The sequence below is a fragment of the Miscanthus floridulus genome, chromosome 15 (assembly GCF_019320115.1).
Source record: "Miscanthus floridulus cultivar M001 chromosome 15, ASM1932011v1, whole genome shotgun sequence".
Classification (NCBI taxonomy): domain Eukaryota; kingdom Viridiplantae; phylum Streptophyta; class Magnoliopsida; order Poales; family Poaceae; genus Miscanthus; species Miscanthus floridulus.
In genome coordinates this window covers 56,095,185-56,113,247 of record NC_089594.1, presented here as the reverse complement: position 1 = coordinate 56,113,247, position 18,063 = coordinate 56,095,185, and the positions used below count along the sequence as shown (strand labels likewise).

Here is an 18,063-nt window from a genome sequence, read left to right as displayed (position 1 = left end):
TTGGTCCAACTCCACTGCAGCCCTTTGATTTCTTCGTTTCTTCGTGATTCTTGCGTCCGGCTTGGTTCCACCCTTCGTGGCTTGGACTTGCTTGATCTTCTAGGTCTTCCATGATGCTTCTAAGGTCTTGCTTGAGGTGTTGATCATCGGATCACCATGTCACCTCCATCCAAGTTACGTTTGCACCCTATTGGACTATAAAAGAAACACTTGAAACACCTTAGTCCAACTTGGTCATGTTGATCATCAAACACCAAAATCCAAACTAAATGGGCCGATGGTCCATTTTCCTTATGCTTGTCAAAAATGGATTTTCTCCTAAAGAATCTAGAGGAGAGTTCAATTGGAAGAAAGACTGTGTTGCAATTGAGTACTATGCCTCCGCGCAAGCAACATGTGACGCATCATCATGCATGGTATGTGGAAGGCATGGTCACTTAGGGGATGATTGCCCCGAATCTAGGAAGGAATTAAATTTTGTCTTCAATGACACCAGTGGGTATTTGCCATCTCCACAACAATACCAAGGATGGAATCAACGCTCCAACGGAGGTGACAATTCCAATAATGTTTATAGTACTTAACCTTCGTTTAGAGATCTTGTTCTTGGTCAAGCCAAAATAAATGGAAACATTAGTAAGAGATTAATTGCATGAGAATGATAAGACCCTTGAAAATATTCATGCTAAATTTGGAGGTTTTTCCTCTACCATGAAAGATCAACTTAGTTTTAATAGAATGCTAGAAACTCAATTAGCGAAGTTCGGATCTGCAATTCTAGTTCATCCTGCAATTAGCCATAGAGAGAAGGTAAATGCAGTGACCACGAGAGGTGGTAGCTCTACTCGTGATCCACCACATCCTAACCCAACAAGCAAGAAAACTACATTTGATGTAGTAGAGGAAGAAACACCAAAAGTACAAAAAGGACAAAATGAAGACATCTCTCATGAATTCTACAACAATGAGGTGTTGTCGTTTCCCACTCGCAACCACAAACCATCCGTGGACGAGCAACTCAAAAAATTTGTTGAGATAATCTAAAAACTTTATGTGCATATGCCGTTATGCTATGCAGGTACCAACTTATGCTAGACACTTTAAAGACATCCTGAAAAAGAAGTGACCCATGCCAGCATGGATGTGGTAAAATTAATTGAAGAGTGTAGCACTGCTATACTTAACCAAGAATCAGAAAAGAAGAAAGATCCTTGAAACCCCACCATATCATGCTCAATTAGGACACAAGTATTGGACCATGCATTATGCATTCTTGTAAATAAGCCAAATACACTTTTTTGAGCTTTCTTAGAAATTGACATAATCTTATTATCATAGCCTTCTAAGTAATTTGAGACCGAACATCAAACCACGCTTAACGAGCCGAGCCAAAGTCTCGAGTCACTCAAAATCAACTCCTTTTTATTTTAAAAGAAAAATGAGTTCAATCGGAGCACTTTTAGAACGAGCCACCGAGTCAGCTCAACAAGTTTTTTGTCTAGCCTAACTTGGAGTAAGCATCAGTGTCATGCCCAAGGTAGTGTTGGATAACTTTAAAAAAACAAACATAATGTCCTCCATTGATTTAGTGGCTCATCATTAATTAATTTTGCAACAAATGGGCCCACTCTTCATTGAATAGAGATATGAAAGTGTGCATCAACGATATACTTATGTTGAGACTCAGAATTAGTTACAATTTTACTAGTCACAAACTTTGACTTAGCCTGCTACTGCATCCTGCTACGCAAAATTGCGAACGCTATAGCGGCCTGCTACGCCAAATAGCGGTTGTTAATTTCCAAGAGTGCTATGTCCAGGGCGGTAGCGACAAGGTGCCGCTACCACTATTGTGGCCACTGTAGCGGCCGCTACGAATTTAGTATCTTCTGAATCTTGTGTTCATTTTGTTTTCTTGTTCTATGTCTATTACTTTGGAACACTTGTATTTCCATTTTTCTGGAATGGAAATGGCATTATGTGAATTTTAAGTTTCTATATGTCGTCCATCTGTATTTCCATCATGTGTTCTTGAAGTATTACTTATTGTCCATTTTTTTTCTCTTCTTCCCAAGTGGAATATCCACTTCAATCAGCTTGTCTTGGTGCAATGATGTTTACCTGCTTTCCGAAATCTTAGTTCCAAAGATGAGCAGGACATATAACAATTCCAAAGAAGAGGGGAATTGGAAAGTTTAGCTTTATGATATCACAATTTTGGTGTGGGCCGGATTGCACAGTACAAGAGCTGCAGTTTCAGAATTTGGAGTGTAAAAGATTGGAGTTTCATCCTCGATATAAGAAAGACATCAGGGTTGCATTCCTCCAAGAAAGAAAAGAAAAAAAAAGAGTTGCAACATTTTACTAGTGTGCATTGAGAGGTTAAAAGAATCAGAATTTGATGCGGTTGTGATTTCCTAATCATCTGCAAAGTTTTGCGAGCACATTTTTCGTGGCCAATTCATCGAGCAGTTTTTCAGTTACCCGAACCGGTCCCTACTGTCTTGCTAAGTGGTTTGCTGTCTCTGTCCATATATTCGTCAATTCTGCAGAACGGAGCGTTGGCTCCCAATATCAATCCATCTCATGTTCCATCCAATCCCTTGCCCAATCTGCAACTCCTACACACTCAACGAGAGAGTTGCATCTCGTCTCTTGCACACACCACGAGACCACGAGTCAGATCCGTTTATCCTGCTGCTTTGCCTAGTATCAAGCCCAATGGTCCACTCTGCCTCTCTATTTTTTATATACAATTTCCTTCTGAGTAAACTAGCTCTATCTCTCTAGCTCACATCTCCTGTAAGATCACCCTATTTTTTATATATAATTTCCTTCTGAGTCAACTAGCTCTATCTCTCTAGCTCACATCTCCTGTAAGATCACCCTATTTTTTTATATATAATTTCCTTCTGAGTCAACTAGCTCTATCTCTCTAGCTCACATCTCCTGTGAGATCACCTCATGTTTGACCTTCCACGGTAGCCGTCCAAGGGTACGGAACGCAGAGGCATGACGTTTCGCAGAGGCAAGAGTTGTAGCAAGGCCAAGAAGGGCACCGCTGCTCCATGGCAGAATGGAGAGCGGAAGGTTGATGGAGGAGGACCCGGCTCCAACAGCAGGCAGGTCGCGCCGGACACCGGCATGGGAAACATCGATGACGGTAACGTTGTCTTCTCGCTCTGTTGCACTTCTTGTGTATCTGTGTGAATCGAAGAGTGTTCTTTGTTCTTGCATCATAGAAATATTTTGGGCATGCAATGTTTGTGCTTTGGCTATGGTTAGCAATGATTTTAGGGTAGTATTTCTGCTATGTAAAGAGTGTTCAGTCACTGCGGACGGGGAAAAGGGAAAAATAACACTGATTTCTGAAGTTTTGTTAAATGAACCAGATTACCAGAGGCTAAGAATATTTTAGTATACGCCGGTGAGTTTTTTTCTTACTCTACCTTAAATCCGAATAGTGGCGTAAGTGTATTTGACGGACCATACACAAGATTTTTTTTCTTCTTTTTCTTTATGCAGGCTAATTATTCAAAAATTATTTATTCCTTCCATGCTTTTTTAGTAAGCCAAAGGATGCTAAATCAAGTGGTTAAGCTGTTCTGGCGGTCGGCACGCGAGTTTGAACTCCCATGGGAGCAAATTTCAGGGTGAGAGCAAAAAAATCCCCTCGCTCGCCCCAGACCAAAGCACAGGTAAAGAGATTGGCCCTTCTCACGGGTAACGTCTCCCTGTGTATGGACCGAGGGTGCAGTCATGACCCCTTGCAGGCCAAGTTTTTTTTTTTTTTTTTTTTGCTGTTTTCAATGACACCCGGAAAAAATGATAGCACGGGAAATGTTTAGTAGCTAACCTATAGCCTATAGGTGGCATGGTATTTAGGATTCCTTGACAAAAATTTCAAATTTCCACCGCATTATTCTTTCTAACAACTGGCTAAATCCATATGCATGTTATGACACTCTGTTCAACAACTGTATGCAGTAGAGGTTTATAGTACTTCCAAGTGTGAATAAAATTTTAAAAATGTCATATATCATTCATAAATTTTGACACCAAACCCCAACGGCCCATGCCGCTGATCCTGTCCAACAGTGGACCACTGTAGTTCATTCACATGTGTGTACCCAAAAGCAGAACCAGCTTGCCCATGTTTCTATGTTCTAATTGAGCATGTGTTCTATAAGGGGAAAAAAGCATCAGGACCCATAGTAAAAGAACAATGTCATCATGTTATCCCTTGGGGCAGCTCAACTGTTAACATTCCTCTGCATCTCTTGATGATGCTAGAGTATGGGAACATGTGCATTCTCATTTATTTGCAGATAGAAATACGGGCCTAGTTGTAGGAATATGTGCAATCTCCTTTATTAATGCAAACAGGAATATGGGCCTTTGCGAATTTGTGCACGATTATCTCCATCGGTGGTTGAACCATTCTCATTATGGATCAGAGAGTGTCGACGAAATATGGTCGGCAGTCCATCGAGGGGGGTGCCCGTGGTGGTAGATTATCGGTAGGATGCGTGTGATCTAGAACCAGATGGCGACACAAGGCGCAGAGACAGCGATTTAGACAGGTTCGGGCCGTCTGATCGACGTAATACCCTACGTCCTGTGTCTTTAGTGTATTGTATTGAGATGCATACAGATTAACCTCTATGGATCTATCTGGTAGGGGACCCCTGCCTCTCCTTATATACTGAGGAGGAGGGGGGTTACAAGTAAAGTATCATATTTGGTACTATTACAATATTTAGTACAACTTATAATCTTGATGTGCACGCCTTGATCTTACGGGCCGGGCCACCTCGGATGGTGCGGCCCATGTACCATCTTGTGGTACCCGGGGGTATATCCCCCACAGCTAGTCCCCGAGCGCCATGTATTCTGGTGCGACACGCCATTTTAACCTTCTCCAAACAGTGAGGCTTGAGTTCTTGACATCTCCGACCACCATTGTCGCCGGAGAAGGAGGTTGTCCGAAGAATGTATGGCGCTCTTAAGAAGAAAGAAAAAGATTTCCGTCCTGGGAAGTGTGCCCACTTGTATTTCTGAAAAGAAATGTAAGTGCGTCTTGAAGCGTAGCATCTTTGATCATCAGAGGCGTAGTGGTCGAAAAACAAACACATTCACCACAAGGTGAAGTGTGCCCACTTAGTCCCCGAGCCTGGTAGTAGGTGACTTAGGCACGTGGTGCCAGGGTCTAAAAAGAATTCCCAGTTAAATTGAGAACCCAATCGTCGTACAGGCGATACGAGATGCACCGACAGGTGCATCGTACCGATGTAGTCCCCGAGCTTGCTGGAAGGCGAGGTACGAGCCTTGTAGCAAGGTCTAAGTGAGAAAAAATATCCCAACTATATGCGAGTTGCCAGTCACATGTAGTCGAGATGCAAAGTCCCCGAGCCGTGGTCGGAGAGTGGTCGGGGTAGTCCCCGAGCACAGGTCGAGGAACGAGCGACAAAGTCCCAAAGTTGTGGTCGGAGAGTGATCGAGGCAGTCCCCGAGCACAGGTCGAGGAGCGAGTGACGAAGTCCCCGAGCCGTGGTCGGAGAGTGATCGAGGCAGTCCCCGAGCATGGAGTGGTCTGGCCAGAAGTCCCAGAGCACGGAGTGGTCTGGCGAGTCCCCGAGGATCCCAGAGCACGGAGTGGTCTGGCGAGTCCCCGAGCACAAGAGTGGTCTGGCGAGTCCCCGAGCACAAGCGTGGTCTGGCCAGAGTCCCCGATCACGAGCGTGGTCTGGCCAGAGTCCTCGAGCACCGTAGTGGTCTTGGCGAACCCTGAAGCATGAGCTCGCTGACCGAACTGTGTTCCTGAAAAATAAACACGGAGAGCGGTAGTACATGATGATGTACGAAATATATTGACCTCTCTGTAGGAGGTGAAGTAAACACTTGGTGTTCGATTGGCGATGAATTATACTTGGTGTAATATTCGAAAAATAACACTAGCTGTTTTTAGCCCTTTTGTTGTGTAGTGGCGTAGCGCGATGTATTAACCTGTCCTGAAGATTGCGCCAGCCCTGGGCTGACCAACATCTCATAGCGTGAGGTACGGAACGCTGCCGCGCGTAGAGTGCCAGTGTTACCAGGGAGCGACTGCCGACTACCCGTAGCGTAGAGGGCGTACTCTCATGCACGCGTGAGGTGGAGCCGGAGACAGTGCCGGCTCTGGGATTCTCAAGCAGGAAGGAAAACGTATCGGCGAACCGTTGTAAAAACTTATACATGTTTTGGATTGTATGTATGGAGAAAATTCGACGCAGAGCGCACCCTAAGGGTGGTCGGCGGAGGTATATGATGATCGAAGAAAATTTCAATTAAAAATAATACTTAGCTTTATTGACGACCGGTGGGTGTAGTCGGCGTGTTGCGATGTTCGAGAGATGGCTTGACGTGTCGTTGGCGATGAAGTTGTCCGGTCCTCGAGCTTTTCGACTTGTCGTCATGACTGTGGTCGCGATTGTCGTAGCGCCGTTCTTCGCGGCGATCATCATTGCAACGTGGTCTGGTGGTCGACGTGGTCGGAGCTCGGTGGAGCCGCTCGAGACGTGGTCAGAGCTCAGCAGAGCCGCTCGATCGGCCCGCTTGGATGGGTCAACGAGCCGTGCTTGGAGTGTATTCCTGTATATGTATGCACGATAGATACATACGTGCACATGCACGTGCAAGTATCCTAGCTATTCGTAATTGGCTTGCATGTCCGATTGTGGATCCTTGTTCGTGTTGATACAGACACGCAGATGGCTAGCATCGCCCATCGTTGCGTGCTATCGTTGCGTGCCGAATTTGACGAGTCCATTGCTGATCGGACTTCGGATAGATCGCGGTGACGTGGTTGACTTGCTCCAGGGAAAGCCTCAACTGGCATGTTGGTTGCTAGCTTGCTGCAATCTACAGCGGTAGCGCTCGTTGCTGGGCTTGCTGGAGTCGGAATCCTGTGCGGATGCCGCGTTTGGGGCCGGGCACTCCGCATCCAGCGCTGAACGGAGTAGGACCGATCTAGATGAGGTATTGGCAAACTTCATGATGAAAGGCATCTAGATCGATGTAGTCGGCGAGTTGATGTCGAGTTGATGTTGTCGACGATTTGACCGTGTAAAACGGCGGGGATCAGCATGAGGAAGCTGAGCTGCCGTGGAAGGATGTTGATATTGAGTTACGCCATCTGGTTCACCAGGGATCAGCGTGCACAACCCCTAAAGGGGAGCCCCCTACCTGGCGCGCCACTGTCGACGAAATATGGTCGGCAGTCCACCGAGGGGGGTGCCCGTGGTGGTAGATTATCGGTAGGATGCGTGTGATCTAGAACCAGATGGCGACACAAGGCGCAGAGACAGCGATTTAGACAGATTCGGGCCGTCTGATCGACGTAATACCCTACGTCCTGTGTCTTTAGTGTATTGTATTGAGATGTATACATATTAACCTCTATGGATCTATCTGGTAGGGGACCCCTGCCTCTCCTTATATACTGAGGAGGAGGGGGGTTACAAGTAAAGTATCCTATTTGGTACTATTACAATATTTAGTACAACTTGTAATCTTGATGTGCACGCCTTGATCTTACGGGCCGAGCCACCTCGGATGGTGCGGCCCATGTACCATCTTGTGGTACCCGGGGTATATCACCCACAGAGAGCAAGTATAATAACAGGCTATAAGCTGGCAAAATACTGAGGAGAAGAAGATAGGAGAAGCGGGTTGTAAGCTCAAAGCAGGCTTAGACACAACAATCAAGAAACTCTACGTGAGAGATAAGTCGGCCATGTATTAATAGTGAAGACCTAGCTACTATATGAATGGGTTAGAAGAAGGCTGCAAAGAACCATATATCCAGCAGCTGGCTGTAATTAATAGCATTGCTATGAGAGAAGTTCTTAAGGGCATCCCCAACAAGACTGACTCAACTAGCTATTTAGAGCAAGGCTAATAATACAGTCGGCTTGCTGGCTGTAAGGTTCCTTGCAGCCTTTTCTTAGCCCACTCATATAGTAGTTAGCTCTTTACAGTTAATACATGACCCACTTGTCTCTCTCACAGACTTTCTTAGTTCTTGTGCCCAAGCCGGCTATAAGCTTACAGCCCGCTTCTCCTCTCTCTCCTCCCCTCTCTCCTGCACCTCAGTATTTAGTCGGCTTATAGCCTGTTATTATACTTGCTCTTATACGTATAGATCAGTATATATGAATCCTACCTGGAGGAAAGAGAAGCTACAAAGAAAACTGAACCAGCGACTCCCTCGTTGCTAGCCTTCTAGATAGTTCTTTCAACTGCTATCTTTTAGTGTGTACTCTATCAATGATGTGGAAGCCTTCTAACCTAGAGCCCCGGACCGAATTGTGATCATGATTTGGTTGTGTACAGTTTTCCACGGTTGCAACAATGATCATATAGTATTCCAACTTTCATGTCGTTATCATGGCCATTGGCCATGTCCAGAACTGTGATCATGATTTTAGGTTTCCATCATTTTCCGCATGTAGTTGGTTGCCTGACAAAAAAATTTCCAGGCACTAGCAGAGATGAGACATTCTTTGAGGCCACCCCTTGGTTTGAATCAGACTGTGAAGATGATTTCTACAGTGTCAACGGAGGTAACAATATATGCAGTGGCACTGCCCTTTGACAGATGTAAATCGGTAACAAAACTCAATTTCCATTTAAAAATTCATGACAGCCGGTGTCATTTATTTTCTTCGTCATTAGATCTGACCCCATCGAGATCGTTCACATCACGAACCAGCCGGACCACGCTACGTGCACCCCACAATCTACCGACGCTGGGGGCGATCCTGAAGGCTGAACCACTGAAGCCGCCAGCCCCACAAAGGAAGCTCAGAGACCTCCTACGGGAGACGCAAGACGATGATCACATCGCCATCAAGGGCCCTGATGACCTCTCCAAAGACGATTCCTTGCGCATCGGCGAGAAGGCGAACCGGTGCTGCGTGCTGCAGTTTGCGCGGGCCATTAGCTGCAATGGGAGGAGGCATCACAAGTGAAGTGGAAACCACAGTGGACGACAATGGCCTGGGTTGACTCAGCTTTGGATTCTTCGGCGCCTTGTTGAACAGCAAGGAAAAGATTAGTCGTTCAAATGTGTACATAGACGAAATGACTGCACTGAAACAGTAAAAAATGGTATAAACATGAAGCTCTGTATGCAATGTATGTAGATTAAATGATTTGATGTCTGCTTCCTGCCGAACTGCTGCTAGAGGAAACTAACCCTGGCCAAAAACATATCGTAGCAATCAAAGAGATATTCCAATATCTATGGTCATTTTCAATTAGATTTGGATCTTTGGAACAAAGGAATAAAAAATACAAGAATAGAAAAAAAATATAGGAATGATGCACAGAACAGATGATTGAAAAAACATAGGAAAGTTTTAAAACATGTGTTTGAAACATAGTAATAAAAAATATACCCCCTCTATCTCTTTATGTTTGTCGCTATGGGAAACGTGTGGGTCAAATCTTATCAACTTTGACTACATTTGTATAAAATATTAGCAACATTTGTATGTTTAGATAAATTTATTATAAAAATATATTCAACGATCTATCTAATGATATTAATTATGTACCATAAGTATTAATATTTTCTTATATATATTTAGTCAAAATTAAGTACGTTTGACTTCTCGGGAAGTTAGAACGGTAGATAAAAGGTATGGAGAGAGTAGAAGGCTTCATTTTGTTTGTCCGACGATAAAAAGAAAAACATGTAGCCACACACGTAAAATAGATATCTCGATTAGCTCATTGTCCACCCATCAGACATGGATCTTACCGACTGTGAGGAGTGAATAAAAGAAAACATAGCTATTTGTCGGGATTATGATATCCAGGGTATGTCAAGACATCGATTAGTTGACCATTCGGGCGGCCCATGACAACCAAGCTAGCACAAGCCCAGCAACCGTGGCTCAAGTACGCCGCGCGGAATTGGGCCAAACACTGACCCCTTCCTTTCACCACGCGCCACACGGCGCCGCACATCTCCTCTGTCCCGACCCCTGGAAGGAACATGTAGAGGTCGAACTTCACCAAGTACGCCTGCTCTGACAAGGACAGGCATGCCCCACTCACTCCGCAAGGACAGAGGGAACAGCTATCCGCAAGGACAGAGGGAACAGCTATCCGTTCAGTCCCTTGGGGCAGCTCAACTATTAACATTCCTCTGCATCTCTTGATGATGCTAGTGTATGGGAACATGTGCATTCTCAATTATTTGCAGATAGAAATACGGGCCTAGTAGTAGGAATATGTGCAATCTCCTTTATTAATGCAAACAGAAATATGGGCCTTTGCGAATTTGTGCACGATTATCTCCATCGGCAGTTGAACCATTCTCATTATGGATCAGAGACCAAGTATAATAACAGGTTGTAAGCTGACGAAATGTTGAGGAGGAGAAGATCTGAGAAGTGGGTTGTAAGCTCAAAGCAGGCTTAGACACAACAACCAATAAACTTTGTGTGAGAGATAACTCGGCCATGTATTAATAGTGAAGACCTAACTACTATATGAGGTTGTAAGCTGGCGAAATGTTGAGGAGGAGAAGATATGAGAAGTGGGTTGTAAGCTCAAAGCAGGCTTAGACACAACAACCAAGAAACTTTGTGTGAAAGATAACTCGGCCATGTATTAATAGTGAAGACCTAACTACTATATGAGTGGGTTAGGAGAAGGCTGCAAAGAACCATATATCCAGCAGCTGGCTATAATTAATAGCATTGCTCTGAGAGAAGTTCTTAAGGGCATCCCCAACAAGAAAGACTCAACTAGCTATTTATACGTATAGATCAGTATGAATCCTACTCGGAGGAAAGAGAAGCTACAAAGAAAACTCAACCAGCGACTCCCTCGTTGCTAGCCTTCTAGATAGTTCTTTCAACTGCTATCTTTTAGTGTGTACTCTATCAATGATCCCCCTGTTCGTTTGAGCTGAATTGGCTTATAAGTCATGGCTGAAAGTACTGTTGGCTAGTTTGATATAAGAGAAAAATATTATTTGTTGGCTGATAAGCCATGGCTTATAAGCTAGATACGAGCAAGCGATCAGGCTGGATGTGGAAGCCTTCTAGCTAGCAATTAGCTAGGACGGTTGGGGACGCCCTTACCAAGAGCCCCGGACCGAATTGTGATCATTATTTGGTTGTGTACAGTTTTCCACGGTTGCAACAATGATCATATAGTATTCCAACTTTCATGTTGTTATCATGGCCAATGGCCATGTCCAGAACTGTGATCATGATTTTTGGTTTCCATCATTTTCCACATGTGATCATGATTTGGTTGTGTACAGTTTTCCACGGTTGCAACAATGATCATATAGTATTCCAACTTTCATGTCGTTATCATGGCCAATGGCCATGTCCAGAACTGTGATCATGATTTTTGGTTTCCATCATTTTCCACATGTAGTTGGTTGCCTGACAAAAAAATTTCCAGGCACTAGCAGAGATGAGACATTCTTTGAGGCCACCCCTTGGTTTGAATCAGACTGTGAAGATGATTTCTACAGTGTCAACGGAGGTAACAATACATGCAGTGGCACTGCCCTTTGACAGATGTAAATCGGTAACAAAACTCAATTTCCATTTAAAAATTCATGACAGCCGGTGTCATTTATTTTCTTCGTCATTAGATCTGACCCCATCAAGATCGTTCACATCACGAACCAGCCGGGCCACGCTAGGTGCACCCCACAATCTACCGACGCTGGGGGCGATCTTGAAGGCTGAACCCCTGAAGCCGCCAGCCCCACATAGGAAGCTCAGCGACCTCCTGCGGGAGACGCAAGACGATGATGACATCGCCATCGAGGGCCCTGATGACCTCTCCAAAGACGATTCCTTGCGCATCGACGAGAAGGCGAACCGGTGCTGCGTGCCGCAGTTTGCGTGGGCCATTAGCTGCAATGGGAGGAGGCAGCACAAGTGAAGTGGAAACCACAGTGGTCGGCAATGGCCTCGGTTGACTCAGCTTTGGATTCTTCGGTGCCTTGTTGAACAGCAAGGAAAAGATTAGTCGTTCAAATGTGTACATAGACGAAATGACTGCACCGAAACAGTGAAAAATGGTATAAACATCAAGCTCTATATGCAATGTATGTAGATTAAGGGGCCGTTTGGATCGGAAGATTTTCAAAGGAAATTCGTAGGAACCGGAAAACAGAGGAAAGAAAGTAGAAGTGAGTGTTTGGAACAGAGGATTCACGCAATCCCTTTCCTATGGAATGTTGTAGCTTGCTAGCGATTTCACAGGAATAAAAAACTCCACTCGCATCAAAGGTTTTCTTTTCCTTCGCGGAAGGCTGAGAGGCAGCGCGTGTGATTCCTATGTTACGAATTGCTGCATTCCAAACAGCCTAAATTTTCTCTTCCTATGTTTTAAAATCTCGTAGTTTTTCACTTTTCATCATACCTTATTCCTGCATTTTTTTCCTATTCCTACATTTTGAATTCCTTCATTCTAAACAAGCCCTAAAGGATTTGATGTCTGCTTCCTGCCGAACTGCTGCAAGAGGAAACTACCCCTGGCCAAAAACATATCGTAGCAATCAAAGAAATATTACAATATCTATGGTCATTTTCAATTAGATTTGGATCTTTGGAACAAAGGAATAAAAAAATACAAGAATATGAAAAAATATAGGAATGATGCACAGAACAGATGATTGAAAAAAACATAGGAAAGTTTTAAAACATGTGTTTGGAACATAGTAATAAAAAATATACCCCCTCTATCCCTTTATGTTTGTCGCTATGGGAAACGTGTGGGTCAAATCTTATCAACTTTGACTACATTTGTACAAAATATTAGCAATATTTTTATGTTTACATAAATTTATTATAAAAATATATTCAACGATCTATCTAATGATATTAATTATGTACCATAAGTATTAATATTTTCTTATATATATTTGGTCAAAATTAAGTACGTTTGACTTCTCGGGAAGTTAGAACGTAGATAAAAGGTATGGAGAGAGTAGAAAACTTCATTTTGTTTGTTCGGCGATAAAAAGAAAAACATGTAGCCCCACACGTAAAATAGATATCTCGATTAGGTCATTGTCCACCCATCAGACATGGATCCTACCGACTGTGAGGAGCGAATAAAAGAAAACATAGCTATTTGTCGGGGTTATGATATCTAGGTATCTCAAGACACCGATTAGTTGACCGTTCAGGTGGCCCATGACGACCAAGCTAGCACAAGCCCAGCAATGGTGGCTCATGTATGCCGCGAAGAATTGGGCCAAACACCGACCCCTTCCTTTCACCACGTGCCACACGACGCTGCACGACCTCTCCTCTGTCCCAACCCCTAGAAGGAACATGTAGAGGTCGAACTCCATGAAGTACACCTGCTCTGACAAGGGCAGGCACGCCCCACTCACTTTGCAAGGACATAGGGAACAACTAACCATTCAGTCCTGACAGATGCCATCCCTGCACCACGCTGCGTAGACAAGACAGCACCGCTAGGCGGTGATGACTAGTACGATGACCCACCATCCAAATATGGCCCGACAGGATGGGCATACGGCCCCACCTACTACGGGATGGGGCTCACGACTATGACCTTAACTTTCAAGGCCATCAAAGCCAAAGAAGGCCACAACCCCGAACTCGGGATCGTGGTCACTAGCACCATAGCCAGCAAGACAGCCGACAATCCGAGTGCAGCCACCTGCTCCCAGACTAACGCCCCCAGAAGGACGAAGACGATGACGTAGGCCACAACAAGCTGAAATCGCATAGGATAGCTGGCGAACCAATACCGTGCCAATAGTGCTGTCATGACCGGCACTGTAGCATCATGCCACACCATGCTGTGAGTAGGCATAAGACCATGACGACAGCCAAACCAAGACGTGCACCGACGCTAGGACAAGACGACCTTCCTTGCAAGCCAAGTTTACTAAGTTTCTCTCTCCCTTAGGCTCACGACCACACGGTCGGGAAAACCTATCTCTTTGTACGTGGCCTGGCCCTAGACTCTATATAAGGATAGCCAGGGCACCCTTCCAAGGGGATGGACTCTTGAGACTTTATTTAGGCAGTCCCTCTCCACCCTCCTACCTTTTTCACTCTTCTTGCATACCTTATTGTAAGAACTTCAGAGCATTCAACCGAGGAACACGCACTCAAACTATCTCTGAGACTAGACGTAGCGCTCCAGCATGAACCCGTATAATTCCTTTCCTAGAGCAGCGCAACACACGTATAAATTCACTCATTAGGTGACAAAACATCGACAGTTGGCGTGCCAGATAGGGGACAGTCGCGCACTCTCCTTGTTGAGATGGAAGCAATGGCTCCTCGCACCATTGACGGACTCACCCATGGAACGACCCTCGGTGGACGCATTTGCCATGGGAACCCTAAGTTCACCAGCGTTGACGGGCCAGTGCCCATGTTCGCCTTTGTCCCTGGCCAGGTCCTCCACCCTATAGTCCTAAACTTTGTGGTCTAAGGCGGACACGCTCTCATAATGCCCCTAGTGGCCGCATCCCAGAGTTCACCAACACAGGGGGCTAGTACCCTCTCTCATCTCTGGCCATGGCCAGGTTTTTCGCCTAGGGAACCTGAGACCCATGGCTCATGACGAACTCGCCCGTGGAATGGCCCTCGATGGTCGTATCCTCTTAGGGAACCATGAGTTCGCCTTCATCAACGTGTTAACACCCGTTGCCAACTTCTGCCTCGGTCAGGCCTTCCACTCTAGAAGCCTAGGATCCATGGCAGGACCATTTCCTGAGCAGTGTCCTCATTGCTGGAAAGATGGGACAACTCAAGGCGCACACACGTGACAAAACCATCCACTGTCACTCGGTGTCATCGCAAGTGATCAAATGGCCATTGTTGACGGTCATTAACATCAATCATAAAACATCAACATATCTTACACATATACATAATTCCATCACCAAACATAGGTATAGGGGCTTCAACTAATGAATTTCACAAGTTTTGGTAAATTTTTTGTTTGTAGGAGGATCTATCTAGAAAACGAGCAAGGTGGACCCAATCGTCAGATCAAATCACGCTTATCCATGACGAAATTGAATTAGGAAGGATCTAGAAGCATCCAGAAGACAATACACCATGACCTGACCTGAGAGGCTACATGGTGGGGCCGATCGGCACCACCTACAGGCTGGCTAGCCTATGAACCCCATAGGTCAGCTCTCCTTTGATGGTCATTTTCCCACCGCCTTTGAGAGTTCATCTCCGCCGCTGCTCAAGGTTGGTTCATATCGAGGGCTCAGATTTGATGTTTCCATGGATTCATGGGCCCACTGGACTCCTAGAGCACCCTATATAAGGCCCCCCATACCCCCCTCTAGAGGTATCCTCATCTTAGGATCCAACATCAGCAATCAAGAGAAGAATAGTCCTCCAAGTTTGGATCTAGCTTTTGTAAATAGAAATAGTGAGATAGAGAGTGAGGGAAGAGTTTGGAGGAAGTGCCGGTGTGTCGGTGCTCTCTCTTTGGCTTGTACCTTGGCAGATCCAAGTTCTACTTGAGCTTGCTTTTGAAATTTCTCTGCTAATCAACTTCTGATTCAAGTAAGTTTCATGTTTATATTGTTCATCAGGTTCACGACTCTTTTGAGTGCTTTATTCTCTTCCTAGGGGGAGTAAAGTAGTATTTGTGGTGTAAGCGTGGTTCTTAGACTTTCATTACTCGTGGATGCACCCTACATTCCAAACCGGTGGTAGATCACGAGGGTGACTATATAGCCTTGTTGAATCCTTTGTAGTCCACCTCCCGTCTATAGGCCAAGTAGGATGCAGTTGCGATGGAAAGAATCTTCTGTTGGTGTTTTTTCCTTAGTAATGTCCCCAGTTAAAGAGTAGAAGACATAGCTTACTTAAGTCAGAACTAGAGAACCTTAGTAATCCTCTCTACGCTACTGTTTATCCTTAACCTCGTTGCTACCCCTAGTTAAGCTAGACTATAGTCAATCTCACACATTTTGCCTGTGGATACGATACTTGGAATACTCTAGTGAAAGCTACAGCGGTATCCATGCGCTTGCTGATTTATCTGTGTGTGTCTAATATACCAACAAGCTTTCTGACGCCGTTGTCGGGCAAACAGTTGCTGAATTAACTATGAACCTACCTTAACTTTGTATCTTTTGTTTTTCTTTTATCATGGATAATACACCTATATGTCAATATGCTAAACCTATGAGCGCATGCCTAGAGCCACCAAAATCTTCAAAGCCTATCCTAACACCCAGCTATGAGTTGTGCCCATGTTTAATAAAAATAATTTAGGAACAATCCTTCTCGGGAGAAGGCGATGAAAACCTATACTCACACCTACGAGAGTTTGAACAAACATGTGCATGCTTGCATATCACTGGCATGTCAGACGAAACCTTAAGATGGAAGTTATTTTTGTTCTCTTTAATAGGAAGAGCTAAACAATGGTATAGTCGAACCGTAGAAAGTATGCAAGGACATTGGAAAATGTTATGCTCTAAATTTTGTTTATCTTTCTTTCCCATCTTAAGAGTGGTTAGCCTTTGAAAAAAGGTTCTAAAATTTAGACAGCTAGAAGAAGAATCTCTTGGCACATCGTGGTATCATATTAATAGCCTTATTACTATTAGCTCAGACCTTGCTATTTCAGACCTGATGCTTCTTCAACATTTTTATATGGGTCTTAGCAAGGATTCTGTGCAATCCCTTCATATAGCCTCTAGAGGAGCTTTCCTTTGTTTGTCTATTAGTGAAGCAAGGACTATCTTTGATAGAATTATTGGAAAGACTCCCTGCACTAACATTCATGGCGAACTCCCCGAGGAAGAGAAGGAATCATCCCTATTGGTAGTCCTTAACTACTATTTCTAACCACCAACTCTTGCATAAAATCTAAGCATACAGACATCAAAACTAGAAATAGGGCTTATAACTAATCAATTCCATGAGTTTTGGTGATTTACCATTTGCAGAAGGACATGTTGACATAAACACAAGAAATGTGCCAAAAGTACACAAAAAATACAACAACACAAACACCCGACATGAGCCCAAGGGGGAGAAGGCCCATTACCAGATAAATTAGGGCCCAGAAGAGTGGAGGATAGGCCCATAACCAAGGCAAACCACTTCAACTTCGCAGAAAACCCACATAGGCCCACTCTAGAAGATCAAAGGAGAACTCCCAACAAAATTGGACTCAAGGTGGGCCAACCAGGGTGGTTCAACCCCTAGTGGCTCACCTCAGTCCCAACCTTGTCAGGGCAGTTCATACCGCCTCTCTTTGGTCGGTTCAGGTGGGGATGGCGGTAAATTAAATGCAGGATAGCGGTTTGCTCCTTCCATTTGAGGGGATCCAAGGAATATTCCAAGGAATACACCCCTCCTCTCCATCTATAAAATGAGGACCTCTCCCCCCTCATTTGAGACATCAAGGAAGAAACATAACACAAGAGAGCACAATGTAGCAAGAAGAGAAGAAGAGCCACACTCTTATCTTAGCTTCTAGCTAGTTCAAGTGTAGGGAGTGAGAGAGTAAGAGTGGAGAAGTACCGGAGTTATTGGCTACCTCCACTAATGCACTCGGGGCCACTTGTGCACTTAGCAGAAGGAATGCCGGGAATCATCGGCTCTTCTACACTTGTACCTCTACGTTTTGAATATTACTTGGAGTATAAGGTTCATGTTTATCTTCGGTGGTGAGTTCTACTTTAAGTTAGTCTTGTTCATTATTTACTTGTGGGTTCATCATTTGTCCTTATGATGAATACCCTAATAAAGGGCCCTGATAAAGACGAATAACCCTGATCGATGCTAGAGTAGTAGTTGATAGCGTAGACGTGGTGTATAGGCTAGAGGCTACTTTCGTTTGCCTTGTTCACTATGGTTGAGGGGTAGGCGGGGTAGATGGTGACAGCCCTGTCCATCCCTTGTAATCCCCCACATTCGAGTTCAGCGTAGACCTAGAAGGCGGAGGTACTTGGCAGACCAAGTATAAGCTGGTGCCTAAAGTAAGTATATAATGGCAAAGCTATCTTAA

At 44.6% G+C, this 18,063-nt stretch overlaps 1 protein-coding gene across 1 annotated transcript; it reads left to right on the top strand.

Moving 5' to 3' along the window:
• Positions 1 to 2,585: 2,585 nt before the first annotated feature.
• On the top strand, positions 2,586 to 9,143 carry LOC136509041 (uncharacterized protein At3g27210-like). Its single transcript, XM_066503840.1, has 3 exons — positions 2,586 to 3,163; positions 8,520 to 8,603; positions 8,716 to 9,143. The coding sequence occupies exons 1-3, from the start codon at positions 3,013 to 3,015 to the stop codon at positions 9,009 to 9,011; spliced, it is 531 nt and encodes a 176-aa protein (XP_066359937.1). The 5' UTR covers positions 2,586 to 3,012; the 3' UTR covers positions 9,012 to 9,143.
• Positions 9,144 to 18,063: the final 8,920 nt, after the last annotated feature.

Excerpts from the sequence above, each read along its gene's own strand:
- LOC136509041 (XM_066503840.1), top strand. The coding sequence starts at position 3,013 with ATGACGTTTCGCAGAGGCAAGAGTTGTAGCAAGGCCAAGAAGGGCACC. Across the intron at positions 3,164-8,519 it reads CATGGGAAACATCGATGACG|GCACTAGCAGAGATGAGACA; the intron begins GTAACGTTGTCT and ends AAAAATTTCCAG. Across the intron at positions 8,604-8,715 it reads TTTCTACAGTGTCAACGGAG|ATCTGACCCCATCGAGATCG; the intron begins GTAACAATATAT and ends CTTCGTCATTAG.